Source organism: Cervus elaphus, chromosome 5 (genome assembly GCF_910594005.1).
Source record: "Cervus elaphus chromosome 5, mCerEla1.1, whole genome shotgun sequence".
Taxonomy (NCBI): Eukaryota; Metazoa; Chordata; class Mammalia; order Artiodactyla; family Cervidae; genus Cervus; species Cervus elaphus.
Window position 1 is genome coordinate 101,344,585 of NC_057819.1, and position 25,493 is coordinate 101,370,077.

Below are 25,493 nucleotides of genomic sequence, written 5' to 3' on the forward strand. Positions count from 1 at the left end.
TCTTTCATATTATTAACACCTATTAATACACCTGCAATATATGTTGTAAAGTGCTACTTTATACAGCAGATTTGCTCTAAAAAAAGCTGTTACCATCAGCTCACTAAATACTTTGCATGATCTTTAATAACTCTAAACAAAATTACAAAGAAATAACCATATTTTAACGTGTTAATCTATGATCTGTGCTAGACTAGGGGTCCAAAAGCCTACTAGTTCTGTTTTGATCATTATCCATGGTCTTGACCAATTACCTCAGTGTTTTGGATCTGTTTCTTCAGATGTCACCCAGGTAATCTCTCATACCTTCTCCAACACAACTCATGGCCATGGTTTTCCCAGTTCTAGTTAAAGAGTGGGACTACTGCTTTGGATTTATGGATTTACAGATACTTCTCCTTTTGAGAGGGATATTAAATCCTGCATTTAGGCCTCAAAAGTTTGAGAACTTGGCAGAATATAGTAGTTTTCCCTGGGTGGGAAAACCACGGCCCAGTGAATCTACTTTTGTTGATAATTTTGAATAGAAAGAGCTGGATAGCTAGCAAAAAAAGCAAATAAACCCATAAAAAAATGTTCTCCGGTAACAGATATTAGCTAGAAAAATCATAAATCCCCCCTAAAGCAATGTAACTAAGCAGTGTTACTGACTCTGGACATTTATAAAATAATAATGGATACATTCTCTCAACATTCCAGAATGCCCCGATTTCCTGAGAAAAATGACTACTATGGCTTTTCCATCTCCTACTTGACTACGGTCTCTAAGAACCCATCTTGGAAACAGTGAAGCAGCAACTGTAACTAAGAAACAGTGAGCAAGTCCTTCCTCTGTACTAACAAACGGGCCAAATATTAGCCTTCCGATCAGTGCAACATCAAAAATAAATACCAGTGTGTTTCAAATCAGTGGTAAATTGTCAATAAAGCAGAAGGGGCCCCTGGGGAGGGGAAGAGGAGTAGGGAGGAGAAGGGACAGAAGCTATGGCATAAATTATACAGGACAAAACAGGAATCTTAATTGTGGAAATTACTAATTATACCACAGTGCTGATTAGCCTTGTCTTCCATTCTATGCTCAACCGACTCTGGCAACCTGTGGTTTTGCTGGGACTTCAGTTATCCAACCTTCCGAGTGAGTAGAAACTCAACGATAATCCAATATTACAATTAAGCAGATTGCAGATCTGACTGGCTCAGGGGTTTAAACATAAGAAATAAAATTACAGAAGTATCATTAGAAAACGCCTTTGGAGAACTTTCTAATACTCTAGAGTAAGGAAAATCTTCCTAGTCGAGAATGTCAACCCAGAAGTCATGAAGGAAACTATAAATCTGTATAAAAATTTTAACTATCTGCAAAATAAAAAGTACAAGTGGCAAATTAATAGTGGCAAATTTTAAAACAGCAAAGGATATAACAGGGCATTGGGGGAAAAAAAACAAGAATTATGCTAATAACTGAAAAAAAATGCAGTTTTACATTAGTGAAAGAAATGCAAATTGAAACATACTGTCATTTTTGCCGACCAGATAAGAAACCGTGACAGAAGGCTCCGGAAAGGACTAAGGAACTGAGCACTCTCAGACATCCTAGGTGGGGATGGCGATGGGGTCAACCAGTTGCCAGACTGTCTTCTACACACCTAACAAAATTTAAAAGGCACATTCTTTTAACAGGAATTTCTCCTACAGATACAGTCACAAGACTATACAAAGATGTAGGAGCAGGGAATTCCCTAGTAGTCCAGTGGCTAGGACTCCGTGCTTTCACTGCCCAAGGTCTGGGTTCAATCCCTGGTTGGGGAACTAAGATCCCACAGGCCACCACTTAGTGCAGCCAGAAAAAAAGAAAGGATGTTCACTGAAGCATTGTTTATAATAGCCAAACACTGGAAACATTCTAAGGTCTGTCAATAAGGAAACAGCACACCTCGACAATGGCATGTTTTGTAGCCGCCTCCCCCACAAACAGAATAGGAAAGCCCTGTATGTATCGATGATAATGAAAATTAACATTTATGAGCACTTACTAAGTGCTACATAAATTATTTGATGTGGAACAATCTTCAAAATAAAGTGTTAAACAAAAACAAAAGTCAGCAAAGAGCTAAATAGAGAATAGTATGCTCCCACTGCATGCATTAAAAACATATGTTGGTAAACACAGAACATTTCTCAAAGGATATAGAAACAATTGCCTCTAAGGAAAGGGAACCGGGGACTCAGGGTGTAAGGGAGACTTCCTATCCACTGGGTATTGTTTTGGACTGTTTGACTCTATTAAATGCTAACTAACAAAAAGTTTCCAAATGAAATATATGATATGATCCTTCTGTAGTCAAAAGCATTTTATATTTACATGTACACATATCTGTTCATGCCTAGAAAAGTCTGTGATAATAGGAACAAACCACCAACACTGTTAACTGTGGAAGAATGAGCTAGAACAGGATGGGGATGCGGAAGTGAGAGAAGAGTCACTGGTAGAAACTAACAACAGAAAATGTATGGATAGAGGGACTGCCCTCGTGATTCCCGTGGCTGAGAATCTGCCTTGCAAGGTAGGGGATTCAGGTTCGAGCCCTGGTTGGGGAATTAAGATCCCACATGCTGAAACTACTGCAGCCTGTGTGCTGAGCCCATGGATCACAACTAAGATCCAACAGACCCAAAAGATATTTTTTAAAAAAGGAAATTGACAGGTAGAGAGTACCTTTTATAGAAAAAGGTAAGTTTTAAAATTTAGCAGACACTGAATTTAAACTATTAATTAACCAACAAAGCACAGCAATTTTAAGAGCAGTAAAACTTGGTGGTTATGTTTTGAAGAGGAGGAGTAACTGGAGAACAGAATCACAGACAGTTGATGCTGGGACAGGTAAATCGAATTTCTTGTTCACCCGACCAGAAACCATGGCAACAGTGGGTGAGAGCCCAGCTCTTTCTCTCCACCTCGTGTAGGGCTTCTCTGCCCTGAGGCCCCCAGTACTGCTCACTTAACTTTGCCACTTCTTAGCATCCTGTTAATAACAATACTGGTAATATTAATTCAGAATATTCCAGAGATCCCCTGTAAATCTGGAACACCTGGAAAATGAATCAGGAACACTCACTCTACCTCCTGGTTTTGTTTTTATTTTAATCTATTGAGAGAACAGAGCATAAGGAGATGGGGGACAGAGGGAGCTGAAGAGAATAAAAGGATGCACAGTCCTTCTGCATGGCACACTTACTATAATGGAAGTGGTTGCTAACGAGAGGTCAGAGAATCATCTAGAAGGTAATGACACTCCATGGATGTGGGCTCATGGTAGCTGGGGGGAGCGGGTACAGGCTAAGGAAGGACAAGCAGAAAACAGGGCAGATGGTCAGAGGCCAGTGCTGGGACCCTCTCCTCCAGCAACTTGGTGAATAACCAAGGAGGAGATCAGAGAACAGACAAGGAAACAGAAGATCTAACCGCCATAGTACTCTGTCATTGGCCAGACTGAATTTACATGTAATTATAACCAGTTCATGCAAGGTTGCAAATGAAACTAGATCCTGATTTTGCATCACTGTGCTTCAGAGTCCAGCTTCTCTGCTGTAACCTGTGAAGCACTTCCAACCTAGGATGGAGAGGGGTGAAGATGGGGCTGGACCCAGGGAACACCCCATTCCCTCCCCCACCTCCAGCTCCTGGAATTTCTCCTTATTGGTAGAAGGCATAAGAATTTAAGCAAGTCTTCCGTGCAAATTAATTGCTTTGGAGAAGGATAATTACTCCCAGAGCCACAAGAAGAACTGCACAGAGACAGTTTGAGGTCCCAGAGGCCAGAAGATTTTTCTGGCTCACATAGCACTTCAACTCTTTCATTTTTATTTATTATTTGCTTTCAGGGGGAGTCCCTGGTGGCTCAGATGGTAAGGAATCTGCCTGTAACGCAGGAGACCTGAGTTCAATCCCTGGGATGGGAAGATCCTCCAAAGTTAACAAACTCTACTGAGTGTCTATTATGGACCAGCCCAGGTGCCTACCTTCCTCAAAGCACTGATCACATTTTGCAAGTAGTATTTTAATACTATCATTATCTGCATGCCTGGATGTACCCTCCTTATGTGTTATAAACTCCATAAAAGGGTACCTGTAAATTCTCCACATTAGCTGTAATTTTAACAGTGATAATATGGTAAGCAGCAGTTAATCCTCGAGGAGGGCTTACTTTATGCAAAGCACCTTCTATGCATATAATTTAATCCTCCCAACAATGCTATAAGCTGGATGTACTTTATCCTTTTTTCACAAATTAAGAAAACAAGGCACAATGAAGTTAAGTAACTTGCCCTCGAAGAGTTAAAAACTTTTATTCAACACCAACGATTATGGGGGAACTTGTCCTGTGAGATGCTTTAAATATAGCATCTTCTTCAACTTTCACAACTGCCTGCAAAGCAAGTCTGATTATTTCTACTCTGTAGATAATGAAACTGAGGTCAAGAAAGGCCACGTTGCTCTCTGGCCTTGAGGCAGCAGTGGAGGTGGTCTTCTATCTCAGTTCTGTTTGCCACCAAAGCCAGTGTTGTTCCCAGTGTTCCAACAGTGCCCAGACTTAGGGGTTTCATGGAGCAGAAGTATTTCCAAACAAACTGTGGGGGTGGGGAGGGGGGATTTATATAGACTGATTATACACGTTGCCATTTATGTGGACATTCTAAAAACCACAACAGACAAAACTCTCATCTGCTTTTACTACCATGGTGAAAAAGCAAGATGTTAACACTCGAAACCAGAGAGAACCATGTAACAGACTATAAATCAGAAAATTCCTACTGAAATAAAAATGACCTTGTCCTTAATTTTCTCACAATAGCAGACACCAGTGAAAACTGTCATGGCCAGGTGAAGTGTTTTAGAACCACTTCCCCACTACTGGGGCACCCAGAGGCTATTCTTAAAACCTATCCAGTGAGCTCCTCCACACCTACATGTATCCATTGATCCAGGTTTGTTACATGGGGCATCTCTCCAGCCAGCTACCTGTCTACTCATCTTTCTTCCCCCCAAAAAACAAAGTGGAACAGGGTTATGTATCCATTTTTAAAAAAAGATTATTTTTTCTATGTGGACCATTTTTTAAAGCCTTTATTGAATTTGTTACAATACTGCTTTTTTTTTTTTTGCTTTTATTGGTTGCAAGGCATGTGGGATCTTAGGGTTTGAACCTGCATCCCCACTATTAGAAGACAAAATCTTAACCACTGGACTGCCAGGAAAGTCCCCTTTTTATCGATTCTTACAAAATTATTTCTCCAGGACTTCTCACGAGACCAAAATAGCTTTTGATACTGAACTCCTTTGTAAAGTGATTTTCTAAAAATTCCTTTCAAAGTACTAAAAGTGCTGCCTTTGAAAAACCCAACAAAAAGACAAGCTTCATGTAAAGCTAATTCTAAGAATAACCTCAGTGCTACCTGAAATTTCCTATGCGACCTCCTGTTGCACATAGCTTTTCTCAACTGGTGAGACCATTATAATCACCGTCTCCAAGAAGAACTGTGAATAGAAGTTAATGCTTTTCAGCAATTTTCAACTCTCTGGCTGCAGGACTTTGGATTATGAATTGCAAGCTAAACGATTCGAAAGCATGCCACTTTCATTTTAATTTCACATTTATTCTTGCCAGAGAAAAATACTTTTTCAGGAAAGAGCAGTAACATCTTATGCCTAACATCCCAGAATTTAATTGTTTGGAAGGCATTTCATAGGACTTATCTTTCTGGCAACTCCTAGTGTTCCTTGGAAAACTTCACGAATGCAGAGAGGCATAAATTTCTTAAGTCAGGTACCAGAAACTCTCGACTGCCCAACACAGTAAGGAAATGTGGTTTCCAAATATTCACATTAAAAAAGTCACCCCACATTAATTATGCCTCAAGAAAAAGGATTAAAAAGTCACTCTCTTGGCGATTTATGGACACACATTTTTCTAAGAATTACAACATCATAAAGTATACCTAATAAACCACAGTGAAGACTGTTTAATCTTTCTGATGATTAAGAAGGGTCTTGAGGATTTGCATTATAAACAAGATTTGTCTTGGCATTACAGCAACACGCCAAGTAATAGGGGAATTCTCACTGAAGACAGGTCATGTGACGGTGGACTGTATTCTATCACTAAAGTAGAATTCAGCTTTTAAACAACTGGCTTTGGGTCCAGACAGCCCTGCATTGGAATCTTGGCTTTCCATTTCTCAGCGGAGGGGACTTAGGCAAGTTACTTAAGCTCTTAAAGATTCTTCTCCTGGGTGTGAAGAAAATTCCTCTGCTGGAATGCTGAAAGTAAAAGTTATTAATTTACATCAGTGACTTGAGGCACAAGCTGGCCTTGGCCTCAGTACCTTTTTTGTAAAGAAGGGAAAGAACCCACCCAAACAGTCTAATAATACGAGGCTACCAGGCCTGACAAGTGGTTATTAGATACATCTTAAATCTGGATGATAACTGCCCTACGATTAACTCAGATAACCGCCATAGAATTATCTTAAATGTTTGGTAAGAGGAAGGTCAGGGAGAGGGAAGATGTGAGAAACCAGACAGTAATTAAATAGAGGCCTTAGGAGTACAGAAGTTACCTCCTCCTTCCCTTCTAAGAAACAGTCTCCCTGAAAATTGAGAGGTTAATGAGCGCCCCCTGGTGGCTCAGACGCGGTTTGGAACGATCCCCTGGAGAAGGAAACGGCAACCCACTCTAGTATTCTTGCCTGGAGAATTCCATGGGCAGATTAGCCCGGCGGGCTACGGTCCATGGGGGCACTAAGAGTGGGACATGACTGAGTGACTAACACTTTTACTTTCCCATAGGGCGATTCTCTAAATTCCATCCCTAGCTTCGGTTGCCGTTCCAGTAGAAAGAGGCCCAATTATTTAAAAACAAAACAGAATCTTCAAGAAAGTTGTTATATTCCAGTTGAGTGATTTCTCCTAGGAAAGTCTAAATTATTCACAGGATGGTCCTTAAATACTTTCATAATATATTTAATAACTCGGTTTGGTGTTTTTAAATGTCTGGTGCTTAATTCAGCAAATTCTGAGATCACCACGAAACCAGAGGCCACAAGATTTCAAAATATGGTTAGACTGCAAGCATTTAGAAGAACAAAGTAAATTATTACTGTACCATGCTTGGTACACCTTATAATTAATAACTAGCAGATATTATTAATAGAAGAAAGTAAAGTTAATTTACATCTTCTTGCACCATAGGTTTAGCACATAAATATTATAAGATGTGCTATGTCTGGGGGTTTCCCAGGTGTCGCTAATGGTAAAGAATCCACCTGCAATCCAGGAGACATCAGAGACACAGGTTCAATCCCTGAGTTGGAAGATCCCCTGGAGGAGAGCATGGCAACCCACTTCAGTATTCTTGCCTGGAGAATTCCCATAGACAGAGGAGCCTGGCAGGCTACAGTTCATAGGGCTGCACGGATTTGGACACAACTGAAGCGACTTAGCACACACACAAACATTATAAGGTGAGGAATAATCAGTTACCTATTAACAAATACAGTTATTATTAGATCAGGAAACAATATTCAGCTATGTTTCTAATATACGATTTAGGTAATACTAAAATGAGTTTGCACACCTTGATCCCATGTGCAGACTTCCAAGCACTTGGTAGAGAAAACAGCTCTGCTAACTTGAGGTCAATGTATTAAAACGTGTGGATTTTGATAAAATAAAAATTCCTTACATAATAAACTAATTGGGCAGTAACAAATAATACCAGACAGAGGGTAAAGTTACAAACTAAACATATCAGAATGCTCTAATTGTGTTAAAAATAAGGGCTCAATTGTTCACTGAAATTAAATTTTTATTTGAAACCTTACTGGGTAAATAACTGAATACTAGAAATCATGCAACTATCTAAACCAACCTCTCTGGTGACATATAAGGATGATACTTGGAGAAAAATACAATTTTACAACATCTTCTATTGTTTTATCTTCTGCTGCTGCTGCTAAGTCGCTTCAGTTGTGTCTGACTCTTAGCGACCCCATGGACTGCAGCCCACCAGGCTCCTCCATCCATGGGATTTTCCAGGCAAGAGTACTGGAGTGGGGTGCCATTGCCTTCTCCAATTGTTTTATCTAAAAAGCTACATTTTCACCATGCTTAAAATTGAGCAGTAACAACCCATTTCCTGAGATACCAAAGTCTGGGTCTTTGGTATGAACTACGGATAAAGGAAAGGGATGGTAAGAGAAGCCCAGTTTGAGGTCAGTTGTAAACTCAGATTTAAGGGATTAGTTTATGTAACAGGTCACACATATTTTCCTAAATTGATCAGATCATGAATTTCTAAAAAAATAAAAAGATTTTAATACTTGACATGGTTGGTAGGAAGTAGAGGTGATGTCACAACTGACTTCACACAGGTGCCTCCTACACCCCCACCTAAAAAACCTCCCAAACCAGGGGTACTGTCACTTCTAGAACCATAAGGTGAAGAAGTCACATCTCAATAACCTACATAATCGGGGAGGAAAAAAGTACGGTTTCTACTGGTACAGGCCTCTCGGAAAAGAAAAGGAATTGTTCAAAACTCTGGGAACTGCACTGAGCAGAATCATGGCTCAAGAGCATCATAGAAGTTCTGCTGGACTACTTTCACCGCAGACTAGACAGGTAGCAACGCGGGGCTCGGTATAAACACAGCGCTAACAGAAAACACGAGCTGCCTGCATGGTCAAGGTTACACCCAACTAAGTAAGTTCTTGCTGTGCGTCTTGCTTCCCCAGCATATTCACTGTAAAACATATAACGGACCCTTAAAATAGAAATCGAGATTATAGGCAATATTTTGGAAACCAGGTCTTCCTCAAGCTGTGGAAAAAATCTGGGTGGCCCAGATTCCTTCCTTTCTTAAAATAAGACTGCTTGTCCTCCCACTCTAGCAAGAGGTGGAAATGTTTACATGGATACATCTGATGTGTTGCCACAGCTCTTAGCAATAAGTCCTTCAAAAGGGCGATCTTTTCCTTCAGTTTCTGCAACAAAGCTCTGATTGTCACGGTAAGCTGAAAAGAAAAGAACACAGCCTAAGTATGCTAGTCCAGAGGTGTGGAATCTCCTAAAAATATCATGTAAATGCTGCTTTACAAACTGATTCCATCAGGGGAAGGCTGGAAGAGACATCAAGCCTCCCAATGATAACCTCAAGATTGTATGGAATCTTAATGGTTGCCTGGGCCAGCCACCCATCTAACACTTATACCCAATCCTATGACCTGACCAGGTGGTAAGTCGGTCCATCTATGAACCCTGACTTTGCTTTCACAATCAGTTGAATTCTGGCCCTTGAACATCTATCTTCTGATCCTATTTGTCTACCAGGAGCCACAAAGGAAATTGCATGTACCCCATCTTTGCTCACCAGCAAAAACCCCACAGTTCCCTCACCCACACTGCAAAGAACAAGATGTCAAGTCCCATGGCCATCCTGGACAGTCTTCCCTAAACACACTAGTATCCTTACAACCCATTAAAAGTTTTATAGCAGCGTGGCCTTTCTTTACAGGAGGAATGTTAACCACATATGACTCTTTTTTCCAGGAGTATGTGAATTTTCTCCCATTTACAAACCCAGAGTCAAGTTTTGTTTGTGACTCTTAAGTGTTGCCTTAAAGGATGGTTGGAGAGGTGGTGAGAAAGCCTCTCAGGAATGTTAAAATATGAAAAATAAAATCAACTCTGTAAAGTAAACATAGTCAACCACGGATATAATCGGGGGTATGTTTAGAAAGACAAGATTGTCACAAGTTTCATTTGCTACCTTGTTAAAAGGAACAATTATACAACTGCAGTGAAGTGGGGGCTCTCTCCTTAGATTAGTGGGGTCACACAAGGAAAACACAGCAGACAGCAGAGGCTGGCTAAGGACGACATACATCAAGCAGCCCTCAAAGGTGTCAGCAGCCAAGAAAAATCTAACCGTAACTGTTCTAATACCTCTGGGAACCACAGAAAAACCACCCACAATGTCTATGGGGAAATGCCAAGGAAGGCAGATCCTTCCTCATTCAAGAAATAAAGAGCAAAACAGGCAAACAAAAGAACAATGAACACACACACACACACATCAGGTCTAAGAGTCTACAAAATTAAAGATCAAAAGCATTTAGCGGATGAAAAAGTACATAGTCATTAAAAAGTATGAATGACATCTAAATTTGTTAACATAGGAAGATAGCCATCGTAATTTATTAAAAGAAAAAGAAATCAAGTCATAAAATGCAATGTCACTCACATAGAGAAAAAACAACCCAGGAACTAAAGACATCAAAACATCAAGTGTGGTTATCTCTAAGTAGCGGGATTTCTTAATATTTTATAAGAAAACTATTATTTTCAGGAAAAAAAATTCTGTTATGAGAATTTAACAGAAGCTTTCCAAAGCACAGAAAAGGATGAAAGCCTAATTCATATTTTAAGCTAACACAACATTGGTAACAAGCACTGACAGGAGATAAGAGGAAAAAAATAAGCCACTTGCCAATCTCCCCTAAGGATTATAAATGTAAAAGCCTCTAAAAAATATTAGCAAAGCAAATTCAGAATTACATTAAAAATGACAGTATGCCATCACCAAGCAGAATTTATCTGAGTAATTGAAAAATACTTTGATGTTAGAAGATCTAATAGTATAGCTAATAGTATTAATAACTAAAGTTAGTAGTAGTATTAACAACTAAAGTTATTAGTAGTATTAATAACTAAAAATAGAAAAAACATATGATTAATACAACACAGGGGAAATTAATTAAAAACAGGACAAAAACAAGGAAAGAAAACTCAGAATGGGTCAGTGCTGCCTTAACTGCAATATTATTTAACTTTGGTCTAGAGTTCTAACCAATGCAATAAGACAAGTTAAAGAAGTACATAAGGGCTGAAAAGAAGGAAATGAAATTATCATTATTTGCAGGTTAAAAATAGTCTATTTGGCAAAGTTAAGAGGATCAACTGAACAATGACTAGAAAAAGGTAAAGAATTCATGGTGGAGATCAATCACAAAATGAAAAAATCCAGGGCATTCCTAAATTCCAGTAGGAAGAACTCTTCTAAAAATTATTTTTAAACATCATTAACAATACCAACGAAATCTAAAACATATCTAGCACAGTGCCTGGCCTATAGTAACTGCAGGAAATACTGCTGAAGGAATGAGTGAAGGGAAAGAATCAACACCGCAAAAATGTCAATGCTCCCCAATTTAATCTATAAATATACTACACATCTACCCAAAATCCCGTGTGCAGTGCTTTTACTAGAGAGGAAGTGGTAGATGAGGCACCGCACAAGATTCTTTTTAATAAAGCTATGCAGGGCTTCCCTGAATAGGTGAAGAGTCTGTCGGCCAGTGCAGGAGACACGGGTTTGATTCCTGATCTGGGCAGATCCCACATGCCGTACATGGAGCAACAATGCCTGTGTACAACTGCTGAGCCTCTGCTCTAGATCTGGGCACTGCAACTACTAGAGCATCCTAGAGCCTGTGCTCCACAAGAGAAGCCACTGAAATGAGACGCCCACCTACCAAAACTAGAGAGCAGCTCCCGCTCTCCACAGCTAGAGAAAAGCCTGTGTAGCAATGAAGACCCAGCACAACACCCCCCGCCCAAGTAAACTAAGTAAGTAAGTAAAGCTATGCAAAACTGCGGTTAGAAGAGGATAAATGAAGGGAAATACAGAAAGATCAAGGGTATGTGTTACACAGGGGGCCTTAAGCAACCAGACGTTAAATCTTTATTTAAAAAACTACAAGAGTATGATGCTAGCAGTTATCAAAGGCTTCATTAGTGCAGAAGAACAGAAGGTCCAGAAAGAGTGCAACTGTGTAAAAATTCAGTGAATGAAATAGGAAACATTTCATACTTGGGTGGGGATTAATAATTTAGCAAATGGAGAAAAAAATCACAACACACAAAACAAATTCCAAATATTGTAAAGATTTCTGTGCTCTAAAAAAGATTAAAAAAGAAGAGGAAAGTTTAAAGAAAATTTAGGTAATTAGACAAAGTATTTCTGTTAATATAATCCCTGAGTATGAAAAGCCTTTCTATTATCTCCCTTTCTCCTATAAGAAAAGGCCATGAATAAAAACAGTGATAATTTCAACTAAATTTAACAAGTATGTATATTTTTAAAGTCATTTATAAAATCAAAATCCAAATTAATAGAAAAAATATTTGTACCAAATGTGCCAGATCAAAGCTTAATCAAACTTGAGTTAACAAATAGGTAAGAAACACTTGGAAATTAAGAAATAATAAGCTAGGTTAAGAACATGTATAGGAATGTAACAGGCAATTCATAAAGGAAGAAGTAAAAAACATCCAAAAAATATATTAAAAGATGCTCAATGGCATAAGTAACTTTTAAAATGTATATTAAACCACTGTATACTTAACAGAGAAAGATTTTTTTAAAGTTCATCAGAATTGGTATAGATATATGAATCTGAGACATTTTTAAAATGCTTAAAATTTTATACAACCTAAATCCAGAAAGCCTACATTGAGGAATTTAATCTAACCTGGGCAATAATTCAGTCATACGGAAAACTCATTTTTATAATTCAGTTCAGTTCAGTTCAGTTGCTCAGTCGTGTCTGACTCTTTGCAACCCCATGGACTGCAGCATGCCAGGCTTCCCTGTCCATCACCAACTCTCAGATCCTACTCAAAGTCTTGTCCATTGAGTCAGTGATGCCATCCAACCATCTCAGCCTCTGTTGTCCCTTCTCCTCCCACCTTCAATCTTTCCCAGCATCAGGGTCTTTTCCAATGAGTCTGTTCTTTGCATCACGTGGCCAAAGTATTGCAGTTTCAGCTTCAACATCAGTCCTTCCAATGAATATTCAGGATATTCTCTAGGATGGACTGGTTGGATCTCCTTGCAGTCCAAGGGACTCTCAAGAGTCTTCTCCAACACCACAGTTCAAAAGCATCAATTCTTCAGTGCTCAGCTTTCTTTCTAGTCCAACTCTCACATCCATACATGACTACTAGAAAAACCATAGCCTTGACTAGACGGACCTTTACTGGTAAAGTAATGTCTCTGCTTTTTAATGTGCTGTCTAGGTTGGTCATAGCTTTCCTTCCAAGGAGCAAGTGTCTTTTAATTTCATGGCTGCAATCACAACATGCAGTGATTTTGGAGCCCCCCCGCCCCCAAAATAAAGTCTCTCACTGTTTCCATTGTTTGTCCATCTATTTGCCATGAAGTGATGGGACCAGATGCCATGATCTTCGTTTTCTGAACGTTGAGTTTTAAGCCAGCTTTTTCACTCTCTTCTTTCACTTTCATCAAGAGGCTCTTTAGTTCTTCTTCGTCTTCTGCCATAAGGGTGGTGTCATCTGCATATCTGAGGTTATCGATACTTGATATTTCTCCAGGCAATCTTGATTCCAGATTGTGCTTCATCCAGCCCTTAGTCAAGTGGTTTATTGGGCTTCCCAGGTGGTGCTAGTGGTAAAGAACCCACCTGCCAATTCAGGAGACGTAAGAGAGGCAGGATAGATCCCTGGGTTGGGAAGATCCCCTGGAGAAGGGCATGGCAACCCACTCCAGTATTCATGCTTGGAGAATCCCATGGACAGGGGAACCTGGTGGACTACAGTCCATAAGGTTGTACAGAGTCGGACACGACTGAAGTGAGTTAGCAGAATGGTTTATCATCAGAAGATGATACTGGCTGAATGGATCAGGGATCTAAATGTAAAAAATGACACCATGAATTTGCTAGAAGAAATCAGGAACAAATTCCTTTATAATCTACAAGTAGCAAAAGCAATGAGTGAAAAAGGAGAGGCAATTAAAAATTGATAGTCAATTTTATTTAAAAAAACAAAACAAAACTAAAACTTCCATATGACAGAAGCTACCATGGATAAAGTCAAGCAACAAATGATAAAGGAGAGGAAATAATTACAATATATCAGAAAGAGCTAATCTCCCTAATACATAAAGAGCTTTTAAAAATTAAAAAACAAACAAACAATAATCCAATAGAAAAAAATGGGCAAAAGACAGGGAATTAATTTACAGAATATAGTGCTTAAGAATGTGAAAACATACTTCATATCATGAAAAATGCAAATTTAAAACTACACTGGAAGGTGAAGGAGATTAAGAGGTACAAACTTCCAGTTATAAAGTAAGGAAGTCAAGGGAATATAATGTACAGCATAGGGAATATAGTCAATAATATTGTAATAATTTCATATGGTAAGATGGTAACTAGACTTATCTGGTGATCACTGTAATGCACAAAAATATCAAATCCCTACGCTGCATACCTGAAACCAATATAATATTATAATTCAATTATGCCTCAATTTAAAAAATAAATAAAATAAAATTACAACTAAAATTTTATCTCACTTCGGTTGGCAAAAATTCAGGAAATTGACAACGCCCTCTGCTGGCCAACCTGGGAAGTCAAAGGTGACAACCCCTGTGGAGGGTAATTTGGCAACAGGTTAAAAAAAAAAAAAGAAATCACAAATGCCCTGGTTCTGAGAATTCACTCTTAAAAGAATCTCACACACACAAAAAATCACAAAGCTATTTATTGCAGCATTATTCTTAAGAGCAAAATACAGGAAACAATCTAAATGCCTATGCTTAGGAGACAGGTTAATGAACTACAGTACATACAATAGGGGTTTCCTTGGTGGTTCCGTGGAAAAGAATCTGCCTACCAATGCAGGAGACTTGGGTTAGTTTCCTGGGTTGGAAAGATCTCCTGGAGAAGGAAATGGCAACCCACTCTAGTATTCTTGCCTGGGAAACCCCATGAACAGAGGAACCTGGTGTGCTGCAGTTCATGGGGAAGCAAAGGAATCAGACACAAGTTAGTGACTAAACAACAACACACAATAGAGCACTATAAAGTCCTAAGAAAAACCAAAAAGATCTCAACGAATTAATATTTCTATGATGCTACTGTTAAGTGAAAAGAGCAAGATACAAAAGAGTAACAAGGAAGAGAAATGAGAATACACACACACACACACACACACACACACACACACACAAAGCACCCTGGATGCTTATTTCCACAAGAAGTAACCCAGGAAGAATAAATGAGAAATTAAGTTAAATTAAGTTAAAAAAAAAAAAAAAGGATTACTCTAAGAAGAAGTTGAAGAAGGCATGAAAAAGGGTGGAATGGAGACAAGTCTTTGAGTATACCTTTGTATATAATACTGACTTCTGTACCATATAAATGTTTTACATATTTAAAATTTAAGGGCAGGGAAAAAAGCAAACCCTGAAAATGGACATCAATAGATACAGAGAAGAGCATAAGATACAGAAAAAAATAATCAATTCTCATATCTTTAGAACAGAATAACCTTAGTAATCTTAGTGGGATATTCTAAATTTAAAAAATAACCATAAAGAGACTCAAACTACACTTAGTATATGTAGTGGCGCTTGTGTAATGATTCTGAAAACTTTTTTGTATAAACTATGAGAGAGACCAGGCTTCCCATGTAGCTCAGTGGGTAAAGAATCCACCTGCAACGCAGAAGACTCCGGTTTGATCCCTGGGTCAGGAAGATCCACTGGAGAAGGGATAGGCTACCCACTCCAGTATTCCTGGGCTTCCCTGGTGGCTCAGCTGGTAAAGAATCTGCTCAGAATGTGGGAGACCTGGGTTCAATCCCTAGGTTTGGAAGCTCCCACAGAGAAGGGAAAGGCTACCCACTCCAGTTTTTGGCCTGGAGAATTCCATGGACTGTATAGTCTATGAGGTCACAAAGAGTCGGACATGACTGAGCAACTTTCACTCATACCAGAGACCAAATGAGCAAGAACATATCAATGCTTTTGGAAACCTGGGTTCTCACTGCAGGAAAAGGAAAACACTAACTTGGAATGGGGAAGTTACAAAGAAACCTGTGATGCTGGATTAGAATCAAAGGAACTGGCATGGACTCAGGATTTGCTGAAAAAAAACCTTGCCAAATCCCACCACTGTCTTTTTTACAGCCCGAAAGCGAAGGATGATCATGTTTAAATGTAAAATGTACAAAAAAAAAAAAAAAGACTATCATCGTTTTGTTGAGAATGGTTACTCAAAGAGGTGAGAACTTGCCTCTTGTTCTGCAGAGCCTGATAGATTTACCACCTGGGGGAGAGTGTACCAATTCTGGAACTAGACTATAAAACTGTTAGCAGCTTTTAAGATAAAATAGGAGAAATTAAAGAGATGCCCTGCTTCATTTGGTCTCAGTGATGAAGTTAACCATGAATGGACTGGTTGTAATGTCCATTTGACCTATGGCAACCCATTCCAGTATTCTTGCCTGGAGAATTCCATGGACAGAGGAGTCTGGTGGGCCTACAGCGCATGGAGTCACAAAGAGTCAGACATGACTGAGTGACTAACACACACAGGTTGTTACACATACAGCCTCTGAAAGGGGAGGGTTTTCAGACCTCAGAGCTCAAACAAATCCTCTGAAGGGCCCAGTCTCTCCTGGCCTTACCTTGGTTGTATTTTCACCATTTCTTTCATACTGATTTCGCTGCTGAACTTTCTCAGCAATCTCTTGTGCAATTTGGCAGGTAGAATCGTAGGTGGAGAACCTGCATCAGAGTCATAAAGAGAGAGACGCGTTGAAAATTCCTTAAAGGAAATTTCAGCGTAATCTAAAGTTGCAGTTTGTAATTCTAGTCATGACAGCGAACAGGAAGGGAGGATGATCAGAGGGGCAGTAAAGGCATACACGTGGTGAATGTTAACTCATTATGGGATGGGTTCCATTCTCAACTCTTCCTTTGTAATAACTCACCCCACCCACACAAGAACGCTGCGAGCCGGGTCCCCATCTCCAGCATATACTTGAGAAAAATCAGGCACAGGGAGGTAGAGCCACTTGCCCAGCTGGTACCTCCAGCTGCAAACCCCGGCTGCCTGGCCCCGAGCCTGTCTGTGCTCCTAACCACTGTGCTCTCTGGCCGCTGATCAAGCATCCCAATGCATTCATTCACAAAACATTCAGCAAACATTTCTGGAGGCCTAGCAGGGCTCCAGGCATGGGAGAACACAGCAATGAACAATGAACTCAAGAGACCCCACAGAGACTGAGACAGAACTGTGTCTGAGTGTCTCCCGTGGAGGTACAGGTCAGCAGTGGCCTGCCGCAGGGGCCAGGGGCAGAGGCTCTGGGTGCAGCAGACCTGCGTATGGCATAAGCCCTACTGGAGGAGGTCGCCATTAAATCCAACATAGAGCTGCCAGAACTTACACAGGACTAGGAAAATAGACTCTTGGAGGGTACAAACAGAACCTTACACCAGAACCTCACCAGGACCCAGGAGAAAGGAGCAGTGACCCCAGAAGAGACTGACCCAGACGTCTCTGGCGGGGGCGGAGATCGGCCTGCTGCAGGGCTGGGGGCACCGAGTGTGGCAGCGTAGCATGGGACCTTTTGAAGGAGGTCGCCATTATCCTCATTACCTCCACCATAGTTTGGCCCCAGGTAAATAACCGGGAGGGAACACAGCTCCACCCATCAACAGAAAATTGGGTTAAAGATTTACTGAGCATGGCCCCGCCCATCAGAACAAGACCCAGTTTCCCCCTCAGTCTATCCCATCAGGAAGCTTCCATCAGCCTCTTATCCTCCATCAGATGGCAGGCAGACTGAAAACCACAATCACAGAAGCAAAACGTGGTCCACTGGAGAAGGGAATGGCAAACCACTTCAGTATTCTTGCTTTGAGAACCCATGAACAGTATGAAAAGGCATAAAGACAGGACACTGAAAGATGAACTCCCCAGGTCAGTAGGTGCCCAATATGCTACTGGAGATCAGTGGAGAAATAACACCAGAATGAAGAGATGGAGCCAAAGCAAAAACAACACCCAGTTGTGGATGTGACTGGAGATAGAAGTCAAGTCCGATGCTGTAAAGAGCAATAATGCATAGGAACCTGGAATGTTGGGTCCATGAATCAAGGCAAACAGGAGATGGCAAGAGTGAATGTTGACATTTTAGGAATCAGCAAACTAAAATGGAGTGGAATGGGTGAACTTAACTCAGATGAACATTATATCTACTACTGTGGGCAAGAATCCCTTAGGAGAAATGGAGTAGCCATCATAGTCAACTAGAGTCTGAAATGCAGTACTGGGATGCAATCTCAGAAATGACGGCATGATCTCTGTTCGTTTCCAAGGCAAACCATTCAATATCACAGTAATTCAAGTCTATGCCCTGACCAGTAATGCTGAAGAAGCAGAAGCTGAATGGTTCTGTGAAGACCTACAAGACCTTCTAGAACTAACACCCCCCCCCAAAAAAATGTCCTTTTCATTACAGGGGACTGGAATGCAAAAGTAGGAAGTCAAGAAACACCTGGATTAACAGGCAAATTTGGCCTTGGAGTACAGAATGAAGCAGGGCAAAGGCTAATAGCGTTTTGCCAAGAGAACGCACTGGTCATAGCAAACACCCTCTTCCAACAACATAAGAGAAGACTCTACACATGGACATCACCAGACAGTCAATACCAAAATCAGACTGATTATATTATTTGCAGCCAAAGATGGAGAAGCTCTATACAGTCAGCAAAAACAAGACCGGGAGCTAACTGTGGCTCAGATCATGAACTTATTGCCAAATTCAGATTTCAATTGAAGAAAGTAGGGAAAACCACTAGACCATTCAGGGAAGCCACTAGACCATTCAGGTATGACCTAAATGAAATCCCTTACAATTATACAGTGGAAGTGAGAAAAAGATTCAAAGGATTAGATCTGATAGACAGAGTGCTTGATGAACCATGAACAGAGGATCGTGACACTGTACAGGAAACAGGGATCAAGACCATCCCCAAGAAAAAGAAATGCAAAAAGGCAAAATGGTTGTCTGAGGAGGCCTTACATATAGCTGAGAAAAGAAGAGAAGTGAAAAGCAAGGGAGAAAAGGAAAGATACATCCATTTGAATGCAGAGTTCCAAAGAATAGCAAGGAGAGATAAGAAAGCCTTCCTCAGTGATCAGTGCCAAGAAATAGAGGAAAACAATAGAATGGGAAAGACTAGAGATCTCTTCAAGAAAATTAGAGATACCAAGGGAACATTTCATGCAAAGATGGGCTCAATAAAGGACAGAAATGGTACGGACTTAATAGAAGCAGAAGATATTAAGAAGAGGTAGCAAGACTACACAGAAGAACCTATACAAAAATGATCTTCACGACCCAGATAAGCATGATGGTGTGATCACTCACCTAGAGCCAGACATCCTGGAATGCGAAGTCAAGTGGGCATTAGGAAGCATCACTATGAACAAAGCTAGTGGAGGTGATGGAATTCCAGTTAAGCTATTTCAAATCCTAAAAGATGATGCTGTGAAAGTGCTACACTCAATATGCCAGCAAATTTGGAAAACTCAGCAGTGGCCACAGGACTGGAAAAGGTCAGTTTTCATTCCAATCCCAAAGAAGGGCAATGCCAAAAATGCTCAAACTACTGCACAATTGCACTCATCTCACATGCTAGTAAAGTAATGCTCAAAATTCTCCAAGCCAGGCTTCAACAGTACATGAACCGTAAACTTCCAGATGTTCAAGCTGGATTTAGAAAAGGCAGAAGAACCAGAGATCAAATTGCCAACATCCGTTGGCACATCCTCTCGAAAAAGCAAGAGAATTCCAGAAAAACATCTATTTCTGCTTTATTGACTATGCCAAAGCCTTTGACTGTGTGGATCACAACAAACTGGAAAAATTCTTCAAGAGACAGGAAGACCAGACCACCTGATGTGCCTGTTGAGAAATCTGTATGCAGGTCAGGAAGCAACAGTTAGAACTGGACATAGAACAACAGACTGGTTCCAAATAGGGAAAGGACTACGTCAAGGCTGTGTATTGTCACCCTGTTTATTAAACTTATACGTCTCAGAATACATCATGAGAAACGCTGGGCTAGATGAAGCACAAGCTGGAATCAAGATTGCCGGGAGAAATATCAAATATCAATAACCTCAGACATGCAGATGACACCACCCTTATGTCAGAAAGCGAAGAACTAAAGAGCCTCTTGATGAAAGTGAAAGAGGAAAGTGAAAAAGTTGGCTTAAAGCTCAACATTCAGAAAACAAAGATCATGGCATCTGGCCCCATCACTTCATGGCAAATAGATGGGGAAATAATGGAAATAGTGAGAGACTTTATTTTTGGGGGCTCCAAAATCACTGCAGATGGTGACTGCGGCCATGAAATTAAGACTCCTTGGAAGAAAAGTTATGACCACCTAGACAGCATAACAAAAAGCAGAGACATTACTTTGCCAACAAAGGTCTGTCTAGTCAAGGCTATGGTTTTTCCAGTAGTCATGTATGAATGTGAGAGTTGGACTATAAAGAAAGCTGAGCACCGAAGAATTGATGCTTTTAAACTGCGGTGTTGGAGAAGACTCTTGAGAGTCCCTTGGACTGAAAGGAGATCCAACCAGTCAATCCTAAAGGAAATCAGTCCTGAATATTCACTGGAAGGACTGATGCTGAAGCTGAAACTCCAGTACTTTCGCTACCTGATGCAAAGAACTGACTCATTGGAAAAGACCCTGTTGCTGGGGAAGATTGAAGGCAGGAGGAGAAGGGGACCAGAGAGGATGAGATGGATGGCATCACTGACTCAATGGACATGAGTTTGAGTAAACTCCAGGAGTTGGTGATGGACAGGGAAGCCTCGCATGCTGCAGTCATGGGGTAGCAAAGAGTAAGACAAGACTGAGCAACTGGACTAAACTGAAGAAAGTAAATAAGGCAGGATAAAAGGATGTAGAGTGAGAGGCCAGGAGAGCAGCTATTTAGGGAAGAGCCCTACAGAACAACAGGTAACATAATGCTCTGAGGACAAAGGACACACACCCACCTGACACCAGAATTCTCTCAAAACATATCCTGAGCTTCTATTTGCTATTTAACAAGGGTGGGGGCTTTGATGGGTTCACAATGAATCTCTAACAGTCCCTTAATTTTTCCTTTGCTAACAGCCTTTTCACTTTTTATCTGTTTTGGAAAATATCTAAGTGTGTATACACATTTCATCTCTTCTAAAGGGTGGAGACTATGAATACATGACAGATATGTTTTCCAAGACTGTGCCAGTAAACAATATTTAGATCTGCTGTGGAATCTAATGTTCCAATTTTTGTCTGAAAAAAGTAAACAAGCCATTTCTTAAAATCTTTGAATTCCCATGTGTCACCTGAACACTGAGGGGACCTGGCAAATGTCTTTTCGAACAAAGAGAAAAAAACAATTTCCAGTCCTTTCCCTGAGGAATCTTAACTATAGTAATTATAACTATGGCTAACAACTGAGTACCTGATCTGGGCCAGGTTCTATGCTAAGAGCTTTACATTTTAAATTTAATAAGGATCCAATGAGGTAATGTAGGAAAAGGCAATGGCACCCCACTCCAGTACTCTTGCCTGGAAAATCCCATGGAGAGGAGCCTGGCAGGTTGCAGTCCATGGGGTAGCAAAGAGTCAGACACAACTGAGCAACTTCACTTTCACTTTTCACTTTCATGCATTGGAGAAGGAAATGGCAACCCACTCCGGTGTTCTTGCCTGGAGAATCCCAGGGAAGGGGGAGCCTGGTGGGCTGCCGTCTATGGAGTCGCACAGAGTCGGACATGACTGAAGTGACTCAGCAGCAGAGGTAGTGTAACCTATGGGGCCTTCCTGGAATAGACCCCACCTCCATGTCTTCCACCTGCCTCTTGTCTATAGAAAAGCTTTAGCCTCCTAGGCCTTCCTTGAGTTTCAAAGAGTGAATTTTGAGAAGTAAGAAAATGCAGAAAGAAAGGAAAACAGTCAAGCAAGACAAAATAAGAATAGTTTAGCCATTAAGCAAAGTCAAGGACCTTTACTTCCTCCTCAAGGGTGGTAGACAATATTCTGAGCCGTGTCCTTCAAGTCGTCTTGCAGATACTGAATCCCCCACCAGGCAGACTTTAACTTTCCCCCGCCTCGCCCCCCACCAAGCCTGTAGAACCCATACGGTTTCGAAACCACAAGGTTGATGATGCCGATTCTTGATTACCTCACCACCACCTAATCGGAAGAATGTCCACGAGCTGATCACGCACCCCACAACCTCCCTCCCTCATCCCGTCTTTAAAAATCTTTCCCTGGAAATGAAAGCGTTAGTGCCTCAGTCCTGCCCGACTCTTTGAGACCCCTTGGCCCGCCATGGGGCATGGGGGGGTGTGGGGGCCGGAGAGGTGGGGAAGAAATTTGGATGTGTTTGGAGCAGTGGCTACCAGGACTCCTTGCTTGGCAGTGATAAACGCTGCACTTCCCTTCACCACCACCAGGGGTCAGTAGATTGGCTTTACTGTGTGCTGGTGAGCAAACTCGGTTCTGTAACAGGATTAACTCACATATATATTCATGTACACCAAAAGTGAGCAGGTGATATAAGCCAATACATAATTAAGGAAACAGGAAGCTGATAAGGAAAATTGGGTGCAACTTTGCCACATTTCCCCCATTTCCCCTCCATGCCGTCATCAATGAAGAGAGGTTCTTAGGTCTGACTCTGCAGTCCCAGACCACATAAATACAAATCAATAATTAATAAGGTCTAACACACCTCCTGACAGATGAGGAGTAGAAATGACAAGTGCGTATTTCCGGAATTTGGAAGTGAGAGAAATCAGTGGCCCAGACACTTGGACCTGATAAGGCTGGGCCAAGAGCTTATACCTTGGGCTGAACCACAAGGTCAAAGCAGGCCTCTCACTCCAGCAAGAGGGAGGAGCACCTTGGAGATGACGTGAGAGGCACAGGAAGCAAGCAAAGATGAAAGGAAGGGAAAGAGCCTGGCATGGTCGGCTGAGGGGTAGTCCTGGGTAGGAGAGTGAAGAACAAAATGGCAGAAAGGAGTTGAAGTCAGTTTCTGCAGAGCCTTGAGTAGCATGATAATAAGGTTTGAAAGGAATCTGAGAACTGTGGGGTATACCTTTACAGAGAAAGTGAGGCCTTGAAGAGGTTATGGGAAACACTTGTGGCCAAAACCCCAGTTGTCTTGCTCCTAATCCTTGTGTTCTCACCTGAGCTCTACAAACTGGTTCTCAAGTTCTGCTGCACATGTGAATCACTGTCTGGTCTGCATGTGCTTGGCTGTGTCCAACTCTTTTGTGTCCCATGGGTTGTAGCTTGCCAGGCTCCTCTGTCCACAGGATTTCCCGGCAATAATACTGGAGTAGGTTGCCTTTTCCTTCTCCAAAGGATCTTTCCACCCAGGGATCCAAGCTGCATCTCCGGCATCGACAGGCAGATCCTTTACCACTGAGCTACCTGGGAAGCCCCTTGAATCACTGGGGACGTTTTTAAAGCGTCCTCATACCCCAAGCATTCTGACTGAGTTGGCAGGGGGCTTGCCCTAGATGTGAGGAGTTGTAAAGCTCCCCAGGAGATTCCAATCTATAGCACAGCTTGGGAACCACTAGCCTAGTGGTAATGGGCAACCTCATGATGGAATCAAGCACACAGGTGCCTAAAGTGCTAGTTTAGGAAAAGTAACCTGAACTCCACGTACACAAATCATTGGGAATGAAAGAAGAGTGGCAGGAGACCAGTAGATGACTTCTTCAGCTATTCAACTCCATAACCAGCCACCAACATTTACTTTCTGTAAGCCATAAGGCTATAAAGGATTGGACGACAGCAGAAAAGAAAAAAATAAAAATAGTGGAGATGAGTCAATAATCTGATAGGAGGAATGAAGAAAAAGTAGATGATTGGAGTTTTTTAGATCTAAGAGACTAAGAGGATGGTGACACCATGACAGAGGCTGAGGAACTGGAATGGAGAGGGAAAAAGTGGTAAAGCTGATTAACTTTTATCAAAGAGCCTGATCAGAGACAGTCACCATGCGATATTTCTATTACACAGTGAGCTTACCATTTGCTTTGATATGCCATTAAAAGAGTAACAGTCACATTCTACTTCTAAACATGAGTAAAGCATCACTGCCATGATTCTCGACAGCAGGAGGGCTAAGCTGTAATCAAGTCTGTTTTTCTAGATTTTTCTAAGTTCTATCCCCTACTCCTTTCTGCTCTCCTGATCAGCAGCCCACTTTGCAAGGAAGTTGACTGAGCACAGCAGAGTCCCCCAATGTTTCACTTTCAACAAACATGAGAAAGCTGCTAAGTTAAACTACTTGAGAGGAGGAGGAGAAATTATCAGTGCTTTTCCGCATTAACCGTGGAAGAGGCCTAGGGGTTTGGGGATAGTTTCCACCCACCTAAACGGATACCCTGGGACCTCTACCTTATTTCTGAGCTTTATATCCTACTTTATGTGTAAAAGAGGGAATTAGCCTCCATGAAGTGGGAGGGCAACTTAGTCATCTGTATCAAGGGCCTTAAAGATGTTCATACTCTTGGACCCAGTAGCTCCACTTCTAGGAAGTAAGTCAAAGAAGTGAGAGATGGTACCAAGGGGCCATCTTCCCAATTAAAAAAAATAAAAGCAAAAAAAACCCTAGTATTTTTTTAAAAGATACAAAGAGGGAAATGATTAAATCATACTGCATCATGGTTATTCACATGATACACTATTAAGCAACATAAAGATTGTTTTTGGTGAATATTAATGATATAGAGAAATGGTCCCTGTTTCTATAAAATACATTATATACACACATATATTATACAAAATAAAAAATTCACTTAAGAAGTCAACAATGGCAATTATTCCAGATGATAGAATTAAAGATGTTTCTTTTTTTTCCCCTCTGCAAATATTCAGTATTTTCTAAATTTTTCTATCAGGGTGTTAAAATTAGGTGACAAAAAAATAGTACGGAATCAGTTAAGCCATTGGTCCAGACAATCCAGATCCTAGGTAGATTAACTTTGATCTTGCAAAGTTAATCTCTTAATATCCAGACTCTCTGCAACTTAACTACAAACTATGTTAGAAGTACTAATGTGAGACATATTCTCCAAAAAGAACCGTGTAGAGGTAGAGGGTTTTTAATTAGTAAACAAAAAGCTAAAGTGAATATGCTATTGCAATAGGTTCCTTGGAAAGGAATTTGTCTTTCATCATTCAGTCCTAGGGACTTGACTGTTGAATAAAAGACCCTTCCTTATCAGCTATTGTTTTACTGCATAAGTTGCTGCTGTAGACAGTCTTCATGATACTGAGGTGAGGATAAAATACCTTATCAACAACCGGCATAATTTCCTTCCCAGATTCCTGTAAGATTTTTTTGAAGGGCTCACAAGATCTAGACCCCAGCGTCAACTGGTTACTAACTCTCTGACTCCCGTGAATTCTGAACCTCCGTTTCGCTACCGGCGAAATAAGGAAATCACCAGAGGGACTGGCGTTCCACAAAAAAGGTTACTCTGATTTCACTTTCACAGGAGTCCCGGGGAAGCCTGC

At 40.9% G+C, this 25,493-nt stretch overlaps 1 protein-coding gene across 3 annotated transcripts in view; it reads right to left on the minus strand.

Annotated features, from left to right (window-relative positions):
- The window catches only part of STX8 (syntaxin 8), a 198,811-nt gene that overhangs the window by 172,868 nt on the left and 450 nt on the right, over nucleotides 1–25,493 (minus strand). For 2 of the 3 annotated variants that reach the window (XM_043903827.1, XM_043903826.1), the window contains exons 2-3: nucleotides 16,559–16,658; nucleotides 8,978–9,072 (exon numbers count right to left, since the gene is read on the minus strand). The exons of the other annotated variant lie outside the window; for it this stretch is intronic. In XM_043903827.1, coding sequence (XP_043759762.1) covers nucleotides 8,978–9,072; nucleotides 16,559–16,658 — 195 coding nt within the window. The remainder of the gene's footprint in view (nucleotides 1–8,977; nucleotides 9,073–16,558; nucleotides 16,659–25,493) is intronic. 3 annotated transcript variants of the gene reach the window in all.